Source organism: Gavialis gangeticus, unplaced genomic scaffold, assembly GCF_001723915.1.
Source record: "Gavialis gangeticus isolate Ggan-Ray unplaced genomic scaffold, GavGan_comp1, whole genome shotgun sequence".
Classification (NCBI taxonomy): domain Eukaryota; kingdom Metazoa; phylum Chordata; order Crocodylia; family Gavialidae; genus Gavialis; species Gavialis gangeticus.
Genome location: NW_017729022.1, coordinates 124,291,507 through 124,317,032, shown reverse-complemented (window position 1 = coordinate 124,317,032; position 25,526 = coordinate 124,291,507). Strand labels below are relative to the sequence as shown.

Sequence of the window (25,526 nt, the reverse complement as noted above, 5' to 3'; positions counted from 1 at the left end):
GGGACTGTATGACATGACTGTCTGAAACAGCAAAACCCCAGAGACCAGGAGGTCACTGTCAGTCCTGTATTACTAAATTAACATGTGTATTAGCTTTCTAGTATGTCAAATGTCGAGCTTTGTGGGAAGCAGGGCTTTGATGCAAACATGTTTAACATTTCATCAAAACCACCAATATTTTTATTTTCGGCAAGCGGTGACTGGAAGTTACTCAAAACCAAAGAATTTTCAGCTGAAAATGCCAAGCCCTGAAATATTTTCTTTCTTTCTTCTTCTTCTTCTTTTTGGTTTTCCAGTGGGGGAAAAAAAGAAAATCAAAGCAGATGCTTTTTGTGAAAAATGTTTGTTTAGCTGAACACCTAGCTAGCAAAAAAAGATTCTGATGAAAAAAAGATTCCAGCAAAAAAAGATTCTGATGAAATAAATGGAACCAGTTCTAGTAAATGCAACAAAAAAATCATCTGCTAGAAGAGACCTATTAAATATATACATTTTCAGTGGGTTCAAGCAAAATATGAAATGATCCTAAAATCTCTGAACTTAACCTTAGGATGTTAAAGGAAAAGAGAAACATTAGGCTACAACAAAGTGACCCTTTGAGCTATTTCTATCATGTTACCAACTGGATTTTCAGATCAGAAGAACCATGAGGTTCTTTCTATATTAACTTGCCTTGTGTCATGAAATCAAAAAAGGAGATGCATAGATATCCAGGGCAAACATATCTGCAGGATAGTAACAAGTTTGCAAAATGCTGAAAGTGACAGAAGTCTAAGTGGGTCCAAATAGTTTTGGCCTATAAAAGATGTAAGTCTTGAGCCCCTCCTTTGGCTAAAAGTGATCCGAGTACTAGATGGGTGTATTCCTACAAGAAAATATTGGAGAGCAGTTTTTATTGTTTTTTTACAGTGCCCTCTGCTGGATATTACTTAGCATAAGATTTATAGTATTTCAAAGAAGACAGCTCTATTAAATAAACATAGATTTCATTGTGGTTACAGTTCAGACCTTTTATAGAGGGACTATTTATGGAAATGCAAAAGTATAACTTCAGCTGAACACTCTTAACAGCATTCATTGAAAAAATGGTTTATTAATAGATTTGTTGAAATACAAGGTTTCTAGGAAGTCAGGGTAGGATTTTCAAAGGAGCCTAGGGGAATTGGGTCCCAGTCCCATGGAAAGACAATGGAACTTAAATGCCTGCCACTGATTTATATTTTAGAAAAATCTTACCCCTTTTAAGACCCCATACACACCTTATTAGCCTTACCCCTGAATTCCTCCAAACCATTATTCTGACAAAGGTGTTACTACAGGTTTGCTGAGAATAGAGTAGCCCCAGCTGCACCATTTTCTAGCTAATTAAATCATTCCCACCCTTTCCTTTACCCCCCTCCCCCCACACACTTCCCAGTATAGGAGAGAGGCTACATCATGTTCCTTTTACCAAGTCTTCCCAAAAGACATTTCTCAAGTCTCATGCCCACCATGGACTTCTTGCATTAACTGTAGTTCCAACCACTGTCAGTGGAATAAAGGCTGGTTCTTTGCATGGGATGCAGTATATGGAAAGGAAGGAAGTTCTAACCATTAAAATACTAACCTATGTTTCAGGAGACCCAAACTTGGTTTTCTATTCTGGCACAAACCTTCTTTGTGGCTTTGAGCAAGTCACTTAGCACTAGAACCACTAAGGGACTAAATGCTTAAGTCTTGTCTGGCTTCCACTTCAGGCACAGAAGTTTAAAACCTTAATCCTCAAAACTCACACTCAGCTTATTCTGAATTCCCAAGATGCCTCAATTTTCAATATTAAAGTTCCCCAAGTTCTGCTTTTAGGCCTGCCCATAAGCACCTTAATCTTTTCTAAGATCAGTTAGAAACCCCATCAGGACCCACAGACTAGGCATTCCTCTGCTGTGCCACCCAAGAGGCTTGATTTGGTCTGAGCATAGCAATCTGACCTGGCTCTTCACAGAGTAAGAGGAAAAGGTACTCTCTCCCTGTCCCCTTTGTTCAATAGCTCAGTGGTTAGCACATTCACTCGGGATCATGGAAAACCTGGCTTTCAGTTCCCTCCTCATCCTGATGGGATTCAAACCCACATCATTTGCCTCCTAAGAAAGTGCCCAAACCACATGTGTTAGATGTTTTTTGAAAGTGTCTCAATCATTCCTATAAAAGATGCATGGAAATTTCTAAAATGTATTAGGCCAGAGAAAAGATGTGAGGGTGAGCAAAATTTTCTAACCTAGTAGCTAGAGTGCTCTTTGGGGAGGAGACAGGCTTAGGTGTCAGCCCTACTCCATTGACATTTTATTCTGAACAGTTAGTCACAGGGCAAAAATACATAAGTAGCCCAGGGGAGTGGCCCAACCCCTACACTAGCATGAAGGTCTTGGTATTGGTCTTAGTCCCATGATTATTAATTATGCCATGCAAACTTGAACAGTTTCAACAGAAGTGTTACCTGTCAGCTCTGTGTTCCTGGGAAACACTGTTGCAATAACCAGCCTGTCTGACTCATGAAGGACCCTCCCCTCCCCGCCTGAACCAGGTGCAGCTGGTGAACTCAGACTGGTGGGGCTGAGCGGCTCACAGGAGCAGGGGCATGGGGTTGCAGCCGGCTTGGGGTGGGCGGGTTGCCACCCATAGCCAGGAGTGATAAGTTCCTATTATCCAGCATATAAGCCATCATTTACCCATAAACAAACCTAGCGCTCTCTCATGAGCCATTACAAAAACCCTTACCCAAGCTCAAGTTTCTGTTCTGGTGCTTGTAGCCAAACACTACACCAGTTCCACTTCCCTGCCTGGAACACCTCCACTGATCGTGCTGATGGATCTGACTGTCTGCAAGCTCCAACAAACACCTGGGAACCTTGACTGGTTCAAGCTTTGCTGAGTGGTGAGACCCCAACTCTCTCTCTCCCCGCCCCCCCCAGCTTTTTAAACCTGACTTTTGCTGAACAAACTTGAGCTAGACTTCCCCAAATACCCAAATGAAACTGTAATATTGTAACTGCCTGGTTTGTTTGTCTCTCCTTGTATGGCTACTAGTACTAGTGTCATTATAAGTTTTATATACCTGGCAATAAAATGACTTTTATGGTCAAGCTGGTTGCTATACTCTCTCTCTCAACCTCCCCATTTGCTCTGCAGCAACGCTTCTTTTACCTAAACCAAAGATCCCTGTAAAGCCCAAAGATCCTGTGGGGTCTGCTCATCAAGAGAGTTATTACCAGGACACTTGTGACAAGAGATTGGGATGTGCAAAGTTTGAAGTACATAAGGGTATCAGCTGAAAGTGCTGATTGGACCCAGCCTGCCCAGACGTGCCCTGTTAATCTGTGTGCTTGTGTTGACTGTATTTTATTGTTGCCCTGAACTGAGTCCATGCCATATGAAGTCATCAGCTGGAAGTGCTGAGAACCTTGGCCTGACTCAGGCATACTCTGTTAACCTATGTGTATGTGTTCACCTGACTCTGTGGCTGGAGAAACCCAGCCCTATTGAAGCTAAGCCCTGCAAGGTAGCTCCGTTGGGAGTGAGAACTTGCAGAAGGGAGAGATAGAGCTCCGTATAGAAACACAAGTGACACAAGCAGCACATTGACAGAATTAGAGACCCTATAAATGTAACTCTAATAAATGAATGCACCCCAAAGTGATGGGCAAGTCTGGTAACAAGAGACAGATCTCATCCCCCAGACAGCCTATAATCTGGCTATGAGGGCACTCTTCTGGGAGGTATTGGTTTGAATGCTCTCACCCAAGTTTTCTGTTTCCCAGGCAAGTCCTCCAGTCTGTAAGCTACTGGATAAAGAGCAGAGCAGAATATCCCCATTACTTCTCTTTAAAACATAGCTGCTGGAGGCAATGACCTCTCTGTTTTAGAAAGAAAGGCTTTTAGAGACCTAATCTAGGAGAGGTCTTAGGTCTGTGAAACCTAAGCCATAGGCAATGCAAAGGAGGGGAACAAGGGGGTAGGTGGCCCCCCCCCAACAGTGAGCACTTTGGCTACTAGGGGGGCACAGAGTGCTAGTGCCCCCCCCTAAAATTGGCTCCGCCACTGGGGCACCTCCACCTGGTTGCCAGTTGGCCACTGGGGGATCACCCCTATTGTGCTCCATTGGTACCCCTCCAGACTCAGGAGGCACCAGTCACCCATGATCTAAGCAAAGAGAGATCCTTTCCTGCAGCCCAGAGGAAAACATGTAAGCTCACAGAGGGACTGGGTTTAAGACAGGGCCCTGTTCAGTTCACCAATGTTTAGGAGTCCTATCCTGAAGCACATAATTCCCCTCGGACATCGTGGAGGAGCCTCGATAGCTACCTCAGAACTGTGAATTCTGCTGTGGTGGCTGGGTGGTGCAACACTCAGTGTTTTCATGCCTAGGTTTTATTCTTGATTTAACCCTGAGTGTCTAAGCCTCAAAGTATATTTCATTACCTTACAGGGGTGTTGTGAGGTACTTACATATGAAGGTGATACAAATATAGAGATTTTGGGCTATATTAAATTTAGTTTCACACCTACAGCAGAGTTGTTGACAACACTTTGCATTCCTCTCCTTATTTTACTCCCAGTTACTGCAAGACACATCTGTTTTCTGTTAAGCTCTCAGTCCGCTCAAATTCCATTTCACTGAGTAGTATAAAAATCTATAGCCTCTTGTGGATAAAAAGAAAAAAATATATGTTTTTTCACTTGAAGACACAAACCTGGTACTTGAAATTCAGAAACACATAAGAGATTCTCCAGGAATGGATATCACAAAGATGCAGAAGCCAAGTCTACTTCAATGTGCCATGGATCTTGTTTTACTTCACAGTATTCCCAACTAAACAAAACACCTTGCTTCTTTTATATAATTTTTCCCCAGTCAAAAATAATTCTTCCTTATCTGGATGTCTTTAGCAGTAGTGAAGCAGATTATAGCAGTGCCTGCCTAGCATAAATTGTCTCACATCAAATCAACCTCATAGCAGGGCATCTCTGCCAGTATCAGTCTCATGTCAAAGAATTCATCTAGTGAAGTCTACCCAGTATCAGAGCTGTTCCCATAGCCTGAAACCTGTAATCTTTTGTGTTGCTCCTTCTTGTCTGCAACAATTTAGGGTTAATGAAATATACCAGTTAACTTTTGCTCCAGAGATGATACTACACAGGTCTCCTGAATCACATAGCTGCAAAAGTTTTTCTTGAAAAAAAATCCCAGAAGTCTTAATAATCAGAAATAATTCAGAAGCCTTTTCCCTGCAGCTTTGGAATGACCAGTTCTGGCCTCCTTTTCCATAGGTTGCAGTCTTGTGGATAGATCTCAGCTGGTGCACATCTTTATAGCTCTATTGAAATCATGATAGCAACAGCACTGTAACTCCCCTGCCAGTTGCTACTGGGAACAAACAACTGGCAGGATTCAACTACCCAGGGCTTCCTTCTAGAGAATTAACCAACACCAGCTTGAGCCTCGACCCAGAAACCTGGGGAACTAAATTATGTCACCTGGAGCCCTTGATGATTAAGACTTCCCCATGTGCAAGCACTAAGTCCAATATCTGAAACAATGATAACTTTACTGGAGGGACAAAAAAGGATGCAGAAGATTGGAGAAGGCAAATGCATTTCTTGTTTCCTATCATCACCTGACAGGAATAATAGGGGTTTTTTTTAATCCCTACATTCAAAATTTAATGGAGTATTGAGCAACATACCAAAAGCTGGAATTAGACTGTTCTCAGTGGTGGCAGATGATAGATCAAGGAGCAATGGCTTCAAGTTGCAGCAAGGGAAGTTTAAGTTAGATATTAGGGGAAACTTTCTCATTAGGAGGGTAGTAAAACACTAGAAGAGGTTACCCACAGAGGTTGTGGAATCTCCATCCTTGGAGGTTTTTAAGATCTGGCTTGACAAAGCCTTGGCTGGGATGATCTAGTTGGGGATGGTCCTGTTCTGAGCAGGGGGTTGGATTAGATGTATTCCTGAGGTCCCTTCCAATCCTAATTTTTTATGATAACTGAACAGTGAGTGAGGCCTAGCTCATCCAGTCATTTACTCTTGCTGCAGGAAACTCTTTCCTGTAAGGCCTCTTTGTAACTGGAGACCCTAAGCTGCTCTGGGCAGCAAGTCTGTTAGATGCTAGGCTCCTTGAACAGTGCATGGAAAGGGACAGGAACCAGAGAACAGGGATCTAAAACAACCCACATGCTCAGCAGGGAGCTGCTAGCCAATAGACAGCACTGAATAGAGGGGTAGTTTTTCATCTTGCTCCCCAGGTGCTTCCTTAAGGCCTGTGCAGAGCCTTCTCCATCTATATGGGGCCCACAACTTGGAAACCTCTGGTGAAGATAGGGGCCGATGCCCCAATTTTTTCCCCTCCAAAGACACGCTTTCGATCTGGCTCCTGGACTACAGGGCTTACACCAGTTTTACAAAAGCTGAATATGTGGCCCAGTAGTTTTGTTATGCATGGCACTTAAGCTAATGGGAATGAGAGTAGGGGAAGGCTGTGGTGAAGAACAGGTTCCAGCCCTGGTTTGGAGTAGAAGGGCCTTTGTACATGGCACATTTCTTGCCCTTTCTTGCATTGCAACAGTGTGACTGTTTGCAGGAGTGGATTTTCTGGATGCTTTAAAAGTGTTTCTGGTGCATTAAAGTAAAACTCCTTGGATGTAGTTTTGTTTGACTTGCCACAAATGAAAGCAATGTATCCATGGATTTTTTGCGTGCAAACACAAAAGCACTCAAAGACATGCAATGAGTCTCTTTGCCCACCAGATGACACTGCAACTTTTTTGTAGTTCACCCCGTCAAATTGCTTCCACTTTTGAATTGCTTCCACTTCTTTCTCTTGTGCCATTTGCCAGCTCCATGCACCCACAGCTGCATGGCAGGGCATGGAGTGGGGAGCCTTCCTGCTCTCCTGCGGTGCCAGTCAGGGACCAGGCTTAATTCTTTCAAAAACCAAGTGCATGGAAACACAGATGTGACACTCCAAAGCTTAATTAGTTCAAAAACCTAGTGTGTGCAAACACTGATATGATGCTCCAAAATAAACAAGTTTAAATTTTATAAACCTATTTAATTTAATGAGGATTAAACCCTGTGGTGTGTATAGGCACCCTTAGGTTTCTACTGGCAGACAGCTTGTTTTTGGATGTGAGCTTATGTGGAGGTGACCTGAAAGAAAAAAGACCATGTATTGACAATTATCTTCCTTCCCTGCCCCTCAGTAGTGGAGGAGGAAGTCTGTTGACTCAAGGTTGAGTTTGGAGGTTGGAAGAAGCGTACACTAATGTAGTGTTTTTGTGACTCAGGTAAATGTCCAAGGCACTTCTCTTTAGCATAAAGTTTCCTTAATGCTCATTATTTAATATGATGTGCATAAAGAGAAGTGGCTTCTCCCAGACCGTCTAGCTTTGAGGTGCTCTCTAAAGCTGTCTGTCTCCTGACTTGAGCAACAAACTCTTTCATGTGCTTTGCCAGGCTTGAGAAGAGAGACACGTGCCATTAACGTTTGGAGATGCGGCAGGCAGAACAAGTTAAAGGATAGAAATATTTATCGGAAGGAAGGCTGGCATCACATACTTAGAGGCCTGTGCTTGTCTGACAAATTATATTTTTAGGTTTGCATGGCTTACCTTGCTGTCCCTTGCCTTGTGCCTCACTAGACTGGGACCATTCTAAAACTTAACTTTCTTTCTTTAGATCCACCCATCATGTTACAAGATAAGACATTTTTGAGCATGGTGGTGAGCAGTAGGACCAATTGGGTTCCCATGTAAGCTGGTGGTAAAACCCCCATTCACTTCAGCAGAAAAAGTGTTAAACCAATGCAAAGTGCTTCTGAGCCCTTCTCCAATATCCTTGGGCTTTCATGATGTGAAAGGTACTATAACACAACAGGATTAGGACCAACGTGTTGGTTGGAATCCTTTACTTCACCCATTGCTAAATAAAGCCCTTATGTAACCCAGTATACTGTCAGCAAGTACCTTCCTAAATTTAAGCATATAAATAATCCTAATTAAGTCACAAGGACTACTCCGGTGTGTATAATTAAGATTACAGCCATAATTTGTGAAGACAGAAGGGTTTTCATTATTAGATGAAGCACTTAGTAACAATCAGTTTAAATCGCTACAATCAAAGTGACACAGAGAGTGTAAGAGAGCTTCTTGAATAAAATTGCAAACCTAGGCTATCTTGCCTTCCCTCCATTACAAGCCAGAAATGAAAGTTTAATGCACAAAACAATAATTTAGCATGTGGCATCTGCAACTTAATTAGGCTCCATTCATGGCATTTACTAACAATTCAAATTCTGAGATAGCAAAATCATTGCTTAGGCTTCTTTCAAACAGCAGCTACTCTTCATAAGGGGGGGGGGGTTGGAATAATTAAAAAAATCAAGCCAAAAGCCCAGCCATATATATGCCTAACTGTAACCCTGATTGTTCCAGTGTATTTTCATATCAACTCTTAATAGAGGTCAGAGTAGTAAAAGTGACCACACTCATTATTAAGTGCACCCTGTTCCCAGTTGTGAGAAGAGTAGAGTGAGGGGGAATTTTATAATTGCTTTCAGCTATCTGAAGGGTGATTACAAAGAGGATGCAGCTTGACTGTTCTCAGTGGTGGCAGATGACAGAACAAGGAGCAATGATCTCAAGTTGCAGCAGGTGAAGTTTAGGTTAGGTATTAGGAAAAGCTTTCTCATTAGTAGGGTAGCAAAGCACTAGAACAGGTTACCCAAAGCGGTTGTAGAATCTCCGTGTTTGGAGGTTTTGAAGACCCGGCTAGACAAAGCTTTGGCTGGGGTGATCTAGTTGGGGCTAGTCCTGCTTTGAGTAGGGGGTTGGACTAGATGATCTCCTGAGGTCCCTTCTAGTCCTAATTTTCACTGTTTCTATGATTCAGATCAAACAAATATAATGTCTTGCACTTATAAAGTGGGGATGTAAAATAAGACTGAAACCTGTAACTATTGTGTGGTGTGCTAGATTTGCTTCCGTACCAGATGTTTGGGATAGTACAGCAGTAGTTGCTACTTCTGGTCTCTTCTTATCTATTTTTGCTGATACCACTTTCCCCCTTTTTTGAGCAACAGGGTAATTAGTACTGGCTATACCATAAGTCAACCGGTGGGTCTGCATGTATCATTCACTTTGGATGCATCCTGCATTTAATTTCTCGGGGAAGGAGAAATTCCCAGGAAGTCCCATCTCTGGCCCATTATCAGTAAATTACTGGTATTTGCACTGTGGTGATGCATAGGCCAAGACCCCCATGGGGATAGATAGTGTACAAACACAGAACAAGCAGACAGTCCCTACCCCACAGAGGTCACATACTAATTAACTGTGGTCTAATCTGATCCCAGTTTAAACCTTCCTTTCATTTTAGGAATCCCTAAAGTAAGATTTCCTGTTGATTAGTGAGTATGGTCAAGGTTATGAAGAGCAGCTAATGGTTTGTGTTGCCTTAAGTCTGAGCTATCTGACTTGAGATACCAGGGTTTATCTTTAAGAAAATGCTGAGCTGTTATAAATTGAGACCTAACAGGGTGCATCTACATGTGCAATTAATGTGATGCACTAAACTCTGGAGTTGTTTGAGCTGGAGTACTGTTCCCAGGTGCAGCGTCTACACATGTGCTTGGGACAGCAGTGATTTGAGCCAGGCTAGAGGAGCCCTCTGCTGGCAGGGGACATGGGTGGAGGGATCATCCCTGGACTCTAGGTGGTAGCATCAGGTGGCAGAGGAGCTGGCCGCCGGCTACTTGGGCTGACAGGGTGCAATTTGTGCCTGGTGGTCCCCGTCTACATGTGCATTTGATCACACTTAATGACTCTGCAGTAAGATCATACTATCCCTGGCAGTACTCTCTTACAGCGGAGTTAGTTTACTGCACCCTAATACTGGTGCACGTATAGACTGTGAAGTTTTACTGTGGAGCTAGTTGGTCTACTCTGAAATAAAGTGTACGTATAGATGCCCCCACAGTTGTTTAAGATGAGCATCAAAAACATGAGTCATCCACTGTACTGGATAATCAATCACAAAGCAGCATGGCCTAGGGCAGTGTTTCCCAACCTGTTTCATCCCACGGCACACCGGCTGGATGCAGAGTGTTGCCGGGGAAGCATGCAGCTGGATGCGGAGCATGGGGTGGGGGCTGGCTGGGGGGGGTGGTGGTGCAGGGCTGTGGTGGCAGCCCTGGATGGAGCTGCCCCGCGGGGACCCACGCCCCCAAAGATTCTGTGGCACCCCTGGCAATGTCTGACGGCACAGCAGTGTGCCGCGGCACACCGGTTGGAAAACGCTGGCCTAGGGCAGTGAGTGCCAACTCTTTGGACAGGTATGCCACAAATGAGCCCTGCACCCTCCCCAACTGTGATTCCAATCCTTTTATTCTGGCTGATTTGCTGCTCAACTTTCTACTCCCTGCCTGATCTGCCACATGCTACACATAGAGGATGCCCATGGCCACCCCTGGTCTGGTGGACAGCCAACATGACTGGGGTGTTGATTCACTTCCTGGGTTGGTGGTTGGCCTGCTGAAGTGACTTTGTGCAAACTCTTTGTGCTTCAGTTTCTCTGGCTGTAGGATAAGGAGAGGAGTTTTTGAAGTCCTTTTGCAAAGCATTTTGAGAGCTACTGGCAAGACTCCTCTAGAAGTACTAAAGATGAATATGACTAGGATATAAAATATGGTTACTTCCATATTTTTGAATAGGAAGGGGGAGTGATTAGTAAAAATGATTAATCCACTTAAGCATTTGCAAAATGAGATCTATATCCGAGCATCAGCCCAGACACTTACCCAGCTTCGGAAATTATGTTTATAATGCAAAAGATGATAGACTCTTAACTACCTGTTTTAGCTGGTACCACTATAATACTCTATAATTTTAATTACTATCTGGTTTTCTATTCTACACTTGTTGGCAGCTGCTATGCAGCATCCTTGCTTTAATGTTTATTTGAATGTTTAATTACTCTATAATAGCACAATAATTAGCATGTAGCTACAGAGGAATTACACGGTTGCCTGTACTTTGTAAACTGCAGTGTTAACCCCATCTGCAAACAAATAATTATGCAGCAAACATACCTGCTTAACATAAACAATAATTACCAAACAATTAATACAAATATAAGAAGTGTGGGTGCTTCCTCTATACACAGTATTTTGAATGTAATTTCTTGGTAGTTCTTACATTATTTGCACCCTTTCCATCAAAATGTTGTATTGTATAATAGTCAGTACTGAGGAAGATATTGTTACTGTACTTTAGTCACAGAACTATATTTTTAAACTCATCCCATAAATGATGTGATATATTATGCAAGTTCTTATGTTTCTATAGAAACAGATTAGAATCAAGTGAATGGAAGTATTTCTAAATAAATCAAATATGCTTTAGATGCATTTGTAGGTTTTCAAGTCTATTTGAGAAAATTAGCAATAGAACAGCCAGGAGGTGGCAGTGTCTACAAGGAAATAAAAATTCATCATTTCAAATTCTATTCCCTGAAAGGCACAGTCCCTTAAACTGCTGAATTAAAACTCAGTCAGCATGGACAATTGTATTATAGGGATTTAACTTAAAGATTTCAGTAGGGTGTTTGTCCCTTTCCCTCCAAACTCTTGATAATTTCAGCAACATAGTTGAAAGCAGTCACCCCATTCTGCTATGTAGTTTCATACTCCAGAAAAGGGGTGGCTTACCTATGGCACTGGTGCCACAAGTGGCACAGGTGGCCTCTGTGTGTGGCACATGACAGTTTGGGGAGAGGACAGGCAATACAGCAGCAGATAGGCCAGGAAGCAGAAAGCACACCACCAGACCAGGCAAGGAAAAGGGCCTGGAGTAGTAGTGGGAGAGTGTGCAGGACTAATTTATGACACTCCTGCTAAAGAGGTTGACCCCACAGTGCTCTAAAGTATCTTTATTAAATCAGATTTTTAATTCTGAAAGCTCAATGATGACCCATGGTATATTTTAAGAAATTTCCCACTTAAAAATAGATTTTCCCCCAGGTCATGTTTCCTATCTGAATATCAAGTATAACAAACTGTATTTGTGTTTCCCTTAATGCAACTGTCACTCTGTCTGGGCATCATTTACAAAATGAAGAAGAGCATCATTTAGTCTACAAAGGACTGTTTTCTCCACCTCTCCATTACCTTAAAGATGATGTACTTAATGGGGTGTTGTGTTTTAATGAGGAGTGTTGCTGGATCATTCTTCCACCACAATTCAAAGACAACGAATTTACAAAAAGATGGGTCTATCTAAAATAAAAAGGCCCTGTTACATCCTGCCCTTTCGTACTAAAAAAAATCATGGCCAAGAACACCCTAATCTGACTGTTAGCTGCTCTCTTGTTGACTGAAGAGAGGGCTTGTAAGACTGATGTTTGAAGGATTTAAAAATTAGGATTAGATAGAAAGTGAATAAAGTGCACAAAAAAACATGTATGCTATGCCTTCATGAGCCATTCTTGAAAGGTAGGCTCCTCTCTCTTTTTTTAACAACTGTGGCTATTTGTATAAAACCAAAGTTTGTTTGTTCCTATTGCTTACCTGAACTAAGAATTACTCTGTCTGGGCAATACGTTTGGTTGCTGTGGAGATGACTGTGACCTCACAAAAAAAACTGGCACCCTGAGATGGGGAATAAACATGATTAGATCAACCTTAACGGCTAATTACTCTTTTTGTTGGGTGAATCTTAGGTTACTGTTTTCATGTAAACATTACTGGTAATAAAAGAAGAGAGAAATAACATGGATTATCAGTGTGAGATCCAAGACATAGGGTGACCATGATCAGGAACAGAATAATTTTTTATCGATGAGGAAACTGGCCACACTACTGTGAAGTGGACTGTACTGGTTTTGCCCTAGGAAAGTAGGAACAGTGCAATCCCACTTTTAGATCATTTCTCTGTCTAATCTACCAAGTCAACAGAACTATTTCCAAATAAAACATTTGCAAGTTTCCCAAGACTTTGAGAGATTAAGCAATATGTGATAAGACAAGGCTTCTCTGAGTGAACTCCTCAAGCCATGCACTCAGTTTGTCTTAGGGATATTCAGGGCAATGTGTCCATTGCTAAAACATGCTTAATGCCAGTACTATTTGTTTTCAGTGGGATGGGGGTATTTGTGTTGCCCCTCTTAAAGAAGGGCCTGAATTAAAACCTTGAATCTGGACTGCTGGGGTACAGAGCCCAACATTTTATGGATCCAGTAGTTTTCAGTTACTGAATGAAGAGTGGTTATAGCTCTCTTATACCAGCTTGTACAGGTGTTGGCAGTTTGTGTCTGCAAGTAGACACAACACCTGTTCTCTGTGTTGATGATTGGGCTTGTGCCATAATTTAACAGATACAGGATCTGACATTTTGTAGCCTTTGTGTCTGGGCTGCTCCAAAATCTGAGGTTTTAAGGAGCAACAGGAGCTGCTAAACACAGTTTTTATTTAAGTAGTGGCATAAATAAAAGTGATTGGGATGAAACACTGGTTCTGTGTAGCTGGATTTAGGTGCCAGGATCAGGTGCTAATGAAGGTGATGTGTATTGTCTCCCATATTATTTTTTTCCCCTGAAAAGGAACAGTAGGTTTATTCTTTGAAAAAAAAAAAATCATTGCAGCTTGTGGAGTGAAAGCCAAAAAATGGCTGGATTCAGCAGAATCCGAGAACCAGATTCAGGATTCTGAGGTGCCGTCATGCTGAGATGTGGATTGGTATGAAAGCAGCATTTGTAGTTGTTCATTACTTGGGAGTTAGGATTTGAGGACTGGGGATTAAAAACTGTGTGGATCCAGGAGAATGCAGGGGCCTGATTTGTATCCTAGTACACAGTGGCACTGCAATAAGCTGGCATCTGGGTCTATTGGAGGTATAATGAGTGGTTAGTCTTGTTCACTATTTTGCTAGTACACTTTGGGGACTCATGTACAAAAAGCAGTGGGATACAGGTAGATCTCTGTGTTAGCTATTTCCTACTGTTGCCACTGTGCAGTTGCTTCAGTCTCTCTCCCTTTCCTGGCCTCTTGCCAGGAGCAAAGCACGTGCTTTGCCTGTGACTTTTGCACAGAGAGATTTAAGCCCGGAAGCCCAGCACAAAGTTCCAGCTCCTGGTGGGAGTGCAGGGAACAGACCGGCATTGGTGGGGGGCTCAAGAAAGTTCACCATGGTGAGTTAAACTGCCTCGCCTGCTCTGAAGCCATCTTTATTGCCTCCAGCAGGAATTTTATTAGCTTGGATAATGAGGAAGCTAGCTCTCATTTGCATTTCACACTGCTCATGTAAATGCATTGTACACTCATTTTTTTTTCTTGTCCTGGTCAAAGCAGTGTAACAGGGCCAGAGAGTACATGAGTGTTTGGCTCAATATTTCTCCCTTTTTGTGAGTGTCTCTGGACAAGACTGGGGCTCCCTAGCTACCTTTGCTGTGGCATGCCTCAGTCCTTAAAGGGCCTCTGCTTTGGTCCCTGTGGGGACTTGGGGTAGGGGTTTGTCTACACAAATCCTGTTGCAAAAGCTAGCACTAGTAACGCACCCATCCTCTTCTTTCCATTCTGTTCTGTTACACATTTCTTTCATGGTGGTAATGTGTAGGATTTATGGCCTTTAAAGTTGCTATGCTACTGAGAGTTCTGAGGATTTTGTGGCTGGTCTGAGAGATTGGCCAGTACTGAGCCCTAAGCTGAGTAGCAAGTACTTTTCTCTCTTTGTAGCTGAGCTTGTTAGGCTGGGCACCTGCTTTCTGACAACCTAGTTTTTAACCCAATGCTTAGGCTTTTAAATGATGAAGAAGTACCCCCTGTATCATTTGACCAGTAGATGAGCAAGGTTCTGGAACAAGTTTCCTTTTATAGGAGTGGGTGAAGGATGAGAAATGTAACTGGTCTCAAGTCTGAGCTTGATAAATGTATACTGGACCTATATGACAGGGCTGCCTGCTGTGGCAGGGCCTGGAGCTGGTGACCTAGAAGGCCTCTTCCAGTTCCTATTTCTTTTGTGCCTACCTGGATGAAAGAATGCAATCAGCTTCTCAGTCTTTTAACAAATTAGCTCTCTGCATAGAGATAAGGCAAAACACTCCCTTTACAGCACTTTTAGATATTATTTGGACATCAGTGACAGGTACCATATCACTAAAATGTGACCTACTGGGCAATGGTGAGATGCTATCCCATTTGCTAGGAAGTGGGAACTTAAGTGTTGTATTCTGATGTCAGAACACAGTGTTGGATGTCACAATGTCAGATCTAGATACTGTAACGAGCACAGTCCAAAGATGTTCATGTCTGGGTTTAGAGCCAAACCTTGGTTCTGATGAAGTCCTGAACAACATTTCCAAGATTTGTCCCTCAAAGCCCAGTTCTCCTTTCAAGGAGTAGCATTTGGTAATACAGCTCTTAATGTTTATTAACTTGACTGGGTACAAACTGGTCTGACATGAGTGCCAATCTTTAGTCAATACAGCTGCCATATATTCAGTGTCTCAATAGCTCCCAAAGCTACTGCTGCTAAGAATGAAGCAGAATTTACTGTGCAATGGAGGGAATTACACAATGATTCCACATACATTGTCGCACTCATTAATCTGCATAGGCAAAATGCCGTGCTATAGTATTCTGTTTCTCATCAAAGCTATATTAGTATCGTGTGCTTAGAGGTGTTAATATATGGCTCCTTCACTGCTCGTGTCTGTTTTCAAAGGAAAATAATCTCAGACCTATCTTGTGCTGCACCAAGAAACTCTGCCCTGTAAAAGAACCCCAGTCCCATCAGGAAGCTTATGACTGTTAGGGGTTCATCCATGGGGATTGTGTTGCAAGAACAGTGAAGGCCTTCATTATCTTGCAATGACCATTTATGATCATAGAGAAACAGGGCTGGAGGGGGCCTCAAGAGGTCACCTAATCCCCTTACCCAAGGGGAGGACCTTCCAGGTCTAAACCATTCCAGCCAAATATTGGGCACTTTGCTGTTTCTTTTCTTCCCAAATCATTGCGGCTCCCAAACTATCTAAGTTATCAGCTCCAGTCAGAATGAGACAGCTGTGTGTATAAATGAATTGAGTCATATTGTCAGATTTATTTATTTTTTTTGGCCTCAGGGCATGCCCCTGGGCAGGGAGCATTAGCTCTCAAAGCAGTTTACCCATGTTAGTGTGACGCTGTGGACAGGTGAATGAGCTCTTCTTTGCAGCATAACTAACTGGCCTGTGTGCAGCAGTGCCCCAGACTGGGCTATGCAGCTGCTGGCTTTGGCTGTTATCTATTTGTAGTGCTAGTGTTCTTGTATCCTTTGTGGCTGCCCTTTTCTTACCACTCACTGTATGGCTCTATGAGATTCACAAGGTAAGGCCAGGTCTTCAACAGTTATCCATGTGCATTTTATCACTCTTGGACTTAAAGTAAAGCATGTGCATGAGTCATAGAGTCATAGATGTAGGGCTGGAAGAGCCCCTGTAGATCTTCGAGTCCAACCCCCTGCCCTGGGCAGGAGATAAAACCTGGTTCAAATGACCCTAGCCAGGTAGACGTCAAAACTCCTCTTAAAGACCCCCAGGGTAGGAGCCAGCACCACTTCCTTTGGAAGTTGGCTCCAGATCCTAGCTACCCTGACTATGAAGTAGTGCCTTCAGATGTCTAGTCTAAACCTACTCTCCAACAACTTGTGGCCATTATTCCTTGTTACCCTGGGGGGCACTAGGGGGAACAAGGTCTCTCCCAAACCCTGCTGTTCCCCCCTAGTGAGTTTATAGATGGCCACCAGGTCTCCCCTCAGCCTTCTCTTGCAAAGGCTGAACAGGTTAAGGTCCCGTAGCCTCTCTTCGTAGGGTCTGCTCTGCTGTCCCCGGATCATGCAGGTGGCCCTCCTCTGGACCCTCTCAATGCTGTGCACATCCCTCCTGAAGTGCGGCGCCCAGAACTGGAAGCAGTACTCCAGCTGTGGCCTGACCAGTGTCGCGTAGAGGGGGAGGATCACCTCCTTGGCCCTGCTTGTGATGCATCTGTGGATGCACGAGAAAGTATGGTTAGCCCTACTGACCATGAGCTCACATTGTCGGCCCATGTTCATCTTGGGGTCTTTGCAGAGTTGGGTCCCAACAGGTTTTATATAAGTTCTGTCGTATTTTTCAAACCAGGAAATAGTGACCCACACAAATAATTGGGAAAATAATTATTTATATAGTAAATAGGAGTGTTCCTATGCTCCATTCTCGTGCCATTGCTGCCAAAATATACATCATGGCTTACCACCACAATTCTTTAAATTCCTGGTCTACTTGCCTCCTGACATGGGGTTGAAGAAAGTCAGATGTCTTTCTGCATTGTGACCACCAGGTGTCTCCTGTTAGGGGAGACAAAGCCTCTGAACTAAATAACTGCTCTGCTTGGTTGAGTTTCTGGGAAGGGTTCCAAACACTTAATATCATCTTTTCCCACCATTTGTGTTACAGATCTAAACTTTAGTCCCTTGAGGTGAGGGGAAGGGAGAACCATTTACAAAATAAGGAACAAATTCTATTTCAATTGGGTATGCTATTTTGGGGGTTGCTGGTTTGTGATACGAGGCCCCAGTTCTTCATTTGAATGTATCAAGAGACCCTTGTGCCTGTGAAAAGTCTCACTGAGGTCAGTAAGTTTCTGGGCTGAACAGGCAGCTTTTTACACAGAATTGCAGGAACATGACTTAAATCACTCTAGTGCAATGCTGACAGACTGCACTAAAGGCAAAACAATCCGTCTCTGGAACTGCATATTGTGAAAGATGAGCCTTGCTAATGTGCAGAGTGCTTTTATCAGTTCAGCAGAACCCGGGCTAAGATTTTCAGAAAGAGCCAATGACACCTGGGTTCCCTAAATGGGCTGAGTCAGAACATGTTCAGCACCAGTCACCTGAAAATCTTTTTCAGATAGCTCTTTTTGGGCACCAGAAAATTGCAGCTAAAATCCCTGGTCACTATTAAAAATGTTGATTTTGATGCCTCTGTTGCTAAATGGGTCCCATCACATGTTTTCATCTCCTGCAAGAAAGCTGTTACTCTCTCCCTTCAGATGAGTGCAAGCTGCTGCTGGCAGAATACCTCTCCCATCTCCCCTGTCCCTTCAGTGTATGAGACTGACTTTGCAGACTGCATGCATTATAGTACACATAGGATCTGTTAGAGCTTTCATTACCAAAACCTTCACTCTTGATTTTTGTAGAACAGATGCTTTCTGGAAAACAGGCCTTGGATCAGAAGTAAATATGTTTAGCATTCTCTGAAAATTGTATATTTATTTTAAAAGCTTATTCCATGCCAGGTGGCCAAATTCACCACCACCCTGGGCAGCCCAAACAGCATGGAGATCTGCGGAGTCATGCTTGCTACACCCAGGGGTGAGATTCTTTACCAGGCTTAATCATATTTGGACAAAAGGGCCTGTTCCAGTCCCATACTCGTTGGCTCCCTTTCGCCTAATTTAGACAGCTATGGGGCCTAAATGATGGCACGCCCTAGGGCTGCAGCCCTGCCCCAAATACAGCCCTGCTTCTCTCAACCCTGGTTCTGGCAATGTTGTCTTTGCCTTATTTTTGGGAAAGGGTCCTTGGACAGCAGCATTATTTTTGGCTTCTGCTGTGTCTGCTCCACTGGAATCTTCCCATGATTGGTTGTGGAGCTTATATGGTACCTTGATGATGCTCTAGACCTTTTACCTGGCATCAAAAAACTAGAGCTGGAGTGAGCATCTTGCTATAATTGCTTCACTATTAATGTATATGCAGGGCCTTTCTGGTGTGGAGTTTCTCTCTGTTTTAGTGACTGTTTTACAAAGTTATTAAAAAGCACATAGGGCTGAAGGGGCTTGGATCCCAGATTCCCGTTCTTCACTCTTGCAGGTGCTGTATTACATGATCCCAGTCTTTCAAACCTGAAGGGTAAAAGGCTTGTGGATCTGCAAGAGAAACTGATACTCCCATGTGTATCATACAGAGGTCATTAGGAGTCTTCCTTGCTTGCATCTGTTGATTTTTTTTTCTTTTTCCAAACATTTCCCCATGAATTCTAATACTTGCTAAGGGGTTGAGTTTGAGTCACCTTATGGTAAGTGAAGGAAACAGAGGTAGCATGGTCTTTTGTGCTACAAGCAAGTTTTGGCCACCAACCACAGAGGGCAATATTGAGGAATGGAGGAGGTGCATGTAAAACTCCATGCCTATCAGTAAAGCACTCAAATGTTTTCTTAAAAGGCACTCCCTGAATCTGGGACCAGAGAGAGCAATGTACCATTGCCTAATGAGCCATTGGTATAGTAGAACAGCAACATTTTGCAGTGGCAGGCGGGAATGGTCCAGCTTGGGTCTTGGTTGGACCAATACTAGGATGCAGCCACTGCCACTGCTTCTCCCTGCTGCCAAGTTATGTGGTGGGCTGGATTTTGGAATGGATCTGCCACTCAACTAGCAAGTCACCACAGATACCTGAGAATACATTCACCAAATTTGAGAAGTAGGTATGCCAAGCATTTCCTGAAAGACTTAGTTCCAGACGATAATGAGTTTTAGTGAAACAAAGACAAGAGGAAAAAAGGGAATGCTGTCTCCCAAAGGCCTCCATGACAAACACAGGCATTGCAGGCATGCCATTTTTCTACACGTGCACACAAAGTCCTTCCATTTTTCTCAAACCAGTTAATTCTATGTTTTACAGTTGTCTATATTATATATATGTATGGATGAATTTTTCTGTTGTTTTTCACCCAACTTCCTGAATAGCTGAATTGTTTTTTATCATTTAAGATTTTGGAAAAAGAATTGCATTAACATTGTTTGGGGGGGGGGGGGGACGGGACAGGACCCTACCTTTTTCCTTCAACTGTATTAATAATGTTGATAAACAAAGCCCCCTTTTCATCCACAGTGATACCCAATAGTGACAGGTACACAAGAGGCAAAGGCTTTCTGTGTTAGCTAAGACATCTGAGTACTTGATTTCAAACAACTGGGTATATTTTTGCTGTGGACATATAATAGTCCAGTGCAGCAGAGAGACAAATAGCAAAGATGATGCTTGCTTATATTCCGTGCTTCACTCCATAGGCCCATTCAGCTGTAAGGGAGGAAACCAGGCTTCAACAGCCCAGATGATTTTGAAATGAATTGCTGGGCTGGGTGTGGAAGTCAGTAGCTCTTTGCAGAAGAATAGAGCCTTTAGTGTCTGAGCTGCAGTACTATTTTCTTTTTGTTTTTTCTCTCTTTAGCTCTTTGTTATGTCAACATCTGTAGTCTTGAGTAAATAGCATAAAGGGAGAATGCATATTGTATTTCTATTAAAGAGGCAAAATTGGGTAGGGGCCAGATTACTGTATAAACTATGCAGTCTCTGTGTGAAGTGAGGAGGTTTGGAGGAAAGGCACTCCTTTCTTTGTGACATCCTCAGCCCCACCAGGAATAACATTGCTTAGTATTTATATGGTACCTTATGGACCAGATCCTCAGCATGTACAAATCAGCCCCACTGCTTGTAATAGGACTATGGTGATTTATACCTCCTGTCAAGCTGATCTATATGTTTGGAACAGCATGCAGACATTAACCAATTCATCTAGGGAGGACTGATGTTTTCTTCCTGTTAACGCCCGACAAATACTTCTCAGATGTTGTGTAATTAGGAAGTTTTAAATGTGCAATTATAGTGTTATGATAAAAATCTTACAAAGAGAAGCAAGAATTATTGTGGATATTATCTTTTATTGGACCAACTGCCTGGTTGGGATAGATGAAGACAAGCTTTTGGGTATCATAGTACCCTTCCTAAAGTCTCTAGGGCTAGGGGCAGACATCCAAAAAGCCTGAGACTGAATTGATTCAATCTTTGCAGGTTAGTCTAATCTGGCTAGGTTAAATCACTTTGTACAGGCATCCTAAACATGCAGCCACATATCTGCAGTGGCTCAGGCTAGAAGCCAGGGGGCACTAGAGCAGCCCTCCCTTCCCTTCCACAGGGCTGAGCTGAGGGGTGGCATGGCCAGGCCCCAGCAGGATTTTTTGATTAAGGAGGGGTTCCCTGCCCTTTTGACCAGCATGGGGTGGGGGGTGGAAATTGATAAAAGTGTTTATCACCCCTTCCTCAGTGTTTATCATCCCATTAAAAAAACAACAGAGGGACATAAAATGTTTTTAAATGGTACCAAAGTGCCTAGCAGAAGATAACTAAAGTTGAGGACCTCAGCTTAGTTCTCTGCCATCAATGGAGAACAATGTAGATAAACCTGTTATCAAGCTACATGAGATTGTACTGCCCAAGGTCTGATTAATCACTATGTGGTCTTCCCATTACCCTTGGTGGGGCTTTGGATCATGCCCTTAGTGAAGAAATTAGAACAATTAGTGGGCCTAAAAAAAGGAATTCTTCACAAGTAGAAACTTCATATTTAGATTTCCAAAAGAGTCAGCTGGGTTCACCTTGCAGAAAGTAAAAAGGTAGGAAAGAATCTTGAAGCGGCATGTATTGCTACAGGCAGAGACACTGTATTGGGTGAAGACACATGCCATTTAGACCATACTAAGAGCACTTAAAACATAAGCATCCACATGTTAAAGCTCATTAATTTATGCTAAGTGCCTTCTGAGTGTCTCAAAGTTATGCCTCTTCAGGCAAGGGTTAACTCTGAGGCATGCTACCTACCTCATATTAGGGTAACTTCCCAAGATAGAGCAATTTGAAGTCCTCCAGCATCCCAAGATACATCATTCCCAGCCCCTCCTCCCCCACCAGAGATGCAGTCCAGGCGTCCTGGTTTCTAGCCACCCATGTCCCCACCAGCCCTGCAGTGCAAGTCAGAGTTGTGCAAGCAAAAAACAGTAGTAACCCTTACTATGTGAATACTCACAGCACATCCTAACTTTAGCACTCCTTAATATTCCACAGATTTAGTATGGTCTAAGTGTAAAGTATATCTTCACTTCAGCTGGGAACTTAGCAGCTGGAAACTCTTGGTTCATTTATGATGGCTTCAGGAAACAGGCAGCTTATGACAGTGGAGAAATGGGCTACTTGTTCTGGAACAACAAGAATAACTGGTACTGTACTAGTTATGTACAGAACTCAGAATCTGTAGCAAGCAAAAAAGGGCAACTCACAGGATAGGCGTTAATATGTTGGCTATTTTCACATGCCTCCTCTAAAGCTAAAGATCAAACTTTTTTTTCTTTTAAAACTACTTCCAACACAAATTTAATCTGTTTTACAGTGTATGTTTTCATTGTGTCATGTTGAAATTTAGCCATTCTAGTTGTATCTGTGTTAAAATGATGTGAGTCTTTAAAATATGAGTGCCTCTTGGAGAACAGATCACATTTACTGGAATTGTACTAGAACCTAGAGGCCTGAATGGCAGCCTGGGCCCAGTTCCAAGCCCTGTATGAACACGTAGACAGCCTGTTGCAAAGAGTGTCAAGACTCTACGTCACCCAGGGTGAAGCAGAGAAACAGACTTACCTAGGAATGTCTACAGGGTTAGTAGCAAAGCTGGGGAGAAAAATCAAATTCTCTGATCCGTGGTTCAGTCCTGTAGTTATCAGACTACAGTAGGACCTTGGAGCTAGGCTAGAGTATTACAGGAAGATTTCTCTAGTCACACGTTGTTTAGAAGTATGATCCAAATGTCTCCTTTTGTAAGCCTCTGACAGAAATGACATGAAGTTTATAATTTGTCAGTGTTGTATGGAGAGTTCAGATAGGAGCCACTTGCTGTTTTTAAACTCTAAATAAATCAACACATCAGCTCAAGATCACAAAAAAGTAAAACGCCCTATTTCACACAAGACAGGTGCATAGAGTCCCCCTCAAAAGGATATGAAGCAAAGTAAGAATCTATTGAAAAATAAAGTTCTATCTAAATATCCCTTGACTGAAGGAGTTTAACTGTATCTCTGTCTTCCAAAAGAAGCAAGGTAACAGCAGGTAATCCAAATCTGTGAATTAGTTTGCCAACCTAGTTGAGCAGCCTGGGTTGTGTACAGTCTAGAAAACCCTTAGGAAGCAGATAGAAAATTGTGGTGTTAGTTTTATTTAGTGATTTGCATTCAACAGGTCCTGGAGTTAGCAATGCATTTATGTGTGCATTAGTATCCATTTGAGATCATTTGGACTTAAGAACCCTGTTTAAAAGTGAAGGCCTTATTTAAGTGCTCTGCTGACTTAAGCACATTTTTATACTTAAACAATTTAGTAATACAGCATGTAATAGGAATAAATCCTGAGAGGTACAATTTTCCGTACAGCTGACTATCAAGAAAGCTGGGGATGCTCAACACCAGACATGTTTGCAGTCAGACCTCTTCATTGATTTTATTCCATAAAGACATGTTTCACAATGTGAATTTACAGTGTGAGACTTCCATCTTTCCAGGTCTCTCCCTCTGAATAAAGGTTCTCATATTTTCCTTTTTTGCATTATGAACCATTTCTGTACCTCTGTATTTTTTGGTTACGTATTTTCCACCCGAGACTCAGTATTTGGCCTGCTGACTTTCACACGTGGTTTTGTGTATGAATGTACTGCAATAAACTATGTCATGGACTATAGAGAAAGTAAATTTAGTCAGAAAACTCTTCAACTCATGGGCTCTTCATCCTTAGACATCTCTGTTTTTCACCCCATAAAGCTGACAAACTTACAATTCCAGTTTCATGGTTTCTGTCTTACTATATTCCAAACAGTTTTTAAGGCAAGACAAATGTACCACATGGAGCTGGATTTTTCCCTTCCTCCAAATTGAGAGGATTATTAGCATAATCAACCTCACTTACCTTGACATTAGAAGGACTCTAAAATTAAGAGAGTTGAGCAAGGACAGAAAAGGAGCTGTAAAGTTAGAGCATAGATTCCAGCCCTTCTATCTAATCATTTATCTCACTTCTGGACTCATAGTTTCATAGTTTCTAGGGTCGGAAGGGACCTGAGCAGATCATCTAGTCTGACCCCCTGCCATGGCAGGAAAGAGCACCGGGGTCAAACGACCCCAGTAAGGTGGTCATCCAACCTCCTCTTAAAAACCCCCAGGGTGGGAGCCTGCACCACCTCACTTGGAAGCTGGTTCCAGACCCTAGCCGCCCTGACTGTGAAGTAGCCCCTCCTGATGTCCAACTTAAACCTTCCCTCCGCCAGCTTGTGACCATTGTTCCTGGTCACTCCTTGCAGCACTCGGGGGAACAGGGACTCCCCCAGCGCCTGCTGATCCCCCCGTAACCAGTTTATAACAGGCCACAAGATCCCCCCTCAGCCTTCTCTTTTGAAGGCTGAACAGGTTCAGGTCCCACAACCTTTCCTCATAATTTGCCTTAATGTGATGTGGACACAAGTGTTCAGTTTCTGCTTTTGGAAAGTTGTCAAGAAAAAGAAACAGCTGAAGAGTTCTTGTTCCACAATTTGGCTTTGCAAGCGGAGATAAAATCTTCCCAAAGCAGGTAAGATACAGCTTGTCAGGGGTTCCATTACCCTATAAGCTTTGTGTAGAGTAGTGGTAGGAACATGGGCAATTGATACATGTAACAAGGGACTCAAACCCGTTACTCCCAGTAGAATGGAAGGAGAGAAGAGGGGACTGAAATATGGAGCCAGGGGACTCATGCCCCTTTAAGAGGATGCAGAACGCTTTGCTAGCTGTGTGGGGCTCAAACTGCAAGAATGCAGGCTGGCCCTTAATTAACAGGAAAAACCTGTGTGCAGAGCTGGTGATGGCACATGCTAGAAAGGTGTGGCTTCCAGGCTTATAAATCTAAGGCCTGAGCCAGCATAGGCACTCTGACCCTGCATCCTAAAGGGAGAGGTGCTCCTGAAAGGGGTGTGTGCAGCAGATGGACTAGAGGGAGCTGTCAAGAGGGAAGTAAGGGGAGCTGATGGCCTGAGTGAAGAAACAACCCAGAGCTGGATAGGCTTTTAGTTGGGAAACAGTGGCTTATGTTTGCACTGTGGTTTAAACTTTATCCCAGTAGACTGGTGTGGCTATAAGGGGTGAAGTGGAGGCCACAGGGGTCCCTGAGAGGCATGTGATTGAACCCTATGCAGGGTAGAAGTGTGAGCCACAGGGCTGCTGTAAGGGCACCAGCATAGCCTTGCCCTGGATCAGGAATGCCAGGGGTCTGAGGTGAACTGGGAGTAGCCTTTCCCTGGGTCAGAGGTGCCTGGGAGGGGCTAGGCAGAGTTGAAGCAGTCTTGCCTTGGGCCAGGGACACCAGGAAGGGATGGGCAGAGCCGAAAACAGCCTTAGCCTGGGTCGTGGGTGCCAGGGGGGCTGGGAGGAACAGAGAGAAGGACAGGGCAAAGCCAAGGGCAGCCTCACCCTGGATCAGGGACACGGGGGGCCTGGGACAAGGTGCAAGATAGGGACAAGGGGCCCAGAGATCAGAAATACAGAGGAGGCTGGGAACTGGGTCCAAGTTAGTGGGCCAAGACTGGAAGCATGCAGCCAGAGTAAAAGGGGCTAAAGCCAAGAGGG

The 25,526-nt window shown here is 43.3% G+C and overlaps 1 protein-coding gene across 1 annotated transcript in view; it reads left to right on the top strand.

Annotated features, from left to right (window-relative positions):
• Positions 1 to 14,109: 14,109 nt before the first annotated feature.
• Positions 14,110 to 25,526, top strand: part of LOC109296640 (bifunctional protein GlmU-like) — a 79,079-nt gene continuing 67,662 nt past the window's right edge. The window contains exon 1 of the mRNA XM_019516124.1: positions 14,110 to 14,217. Within this exon, the coding sequence (XP_019371669.1) occupies positions 14,215 to 14,217 (3 nt within the window). The 5' untranslated portion in view covers positions 14,110 to 14,214. The remainder of the gene's footprint in view (positions 14,218 to 25,526) is intronic.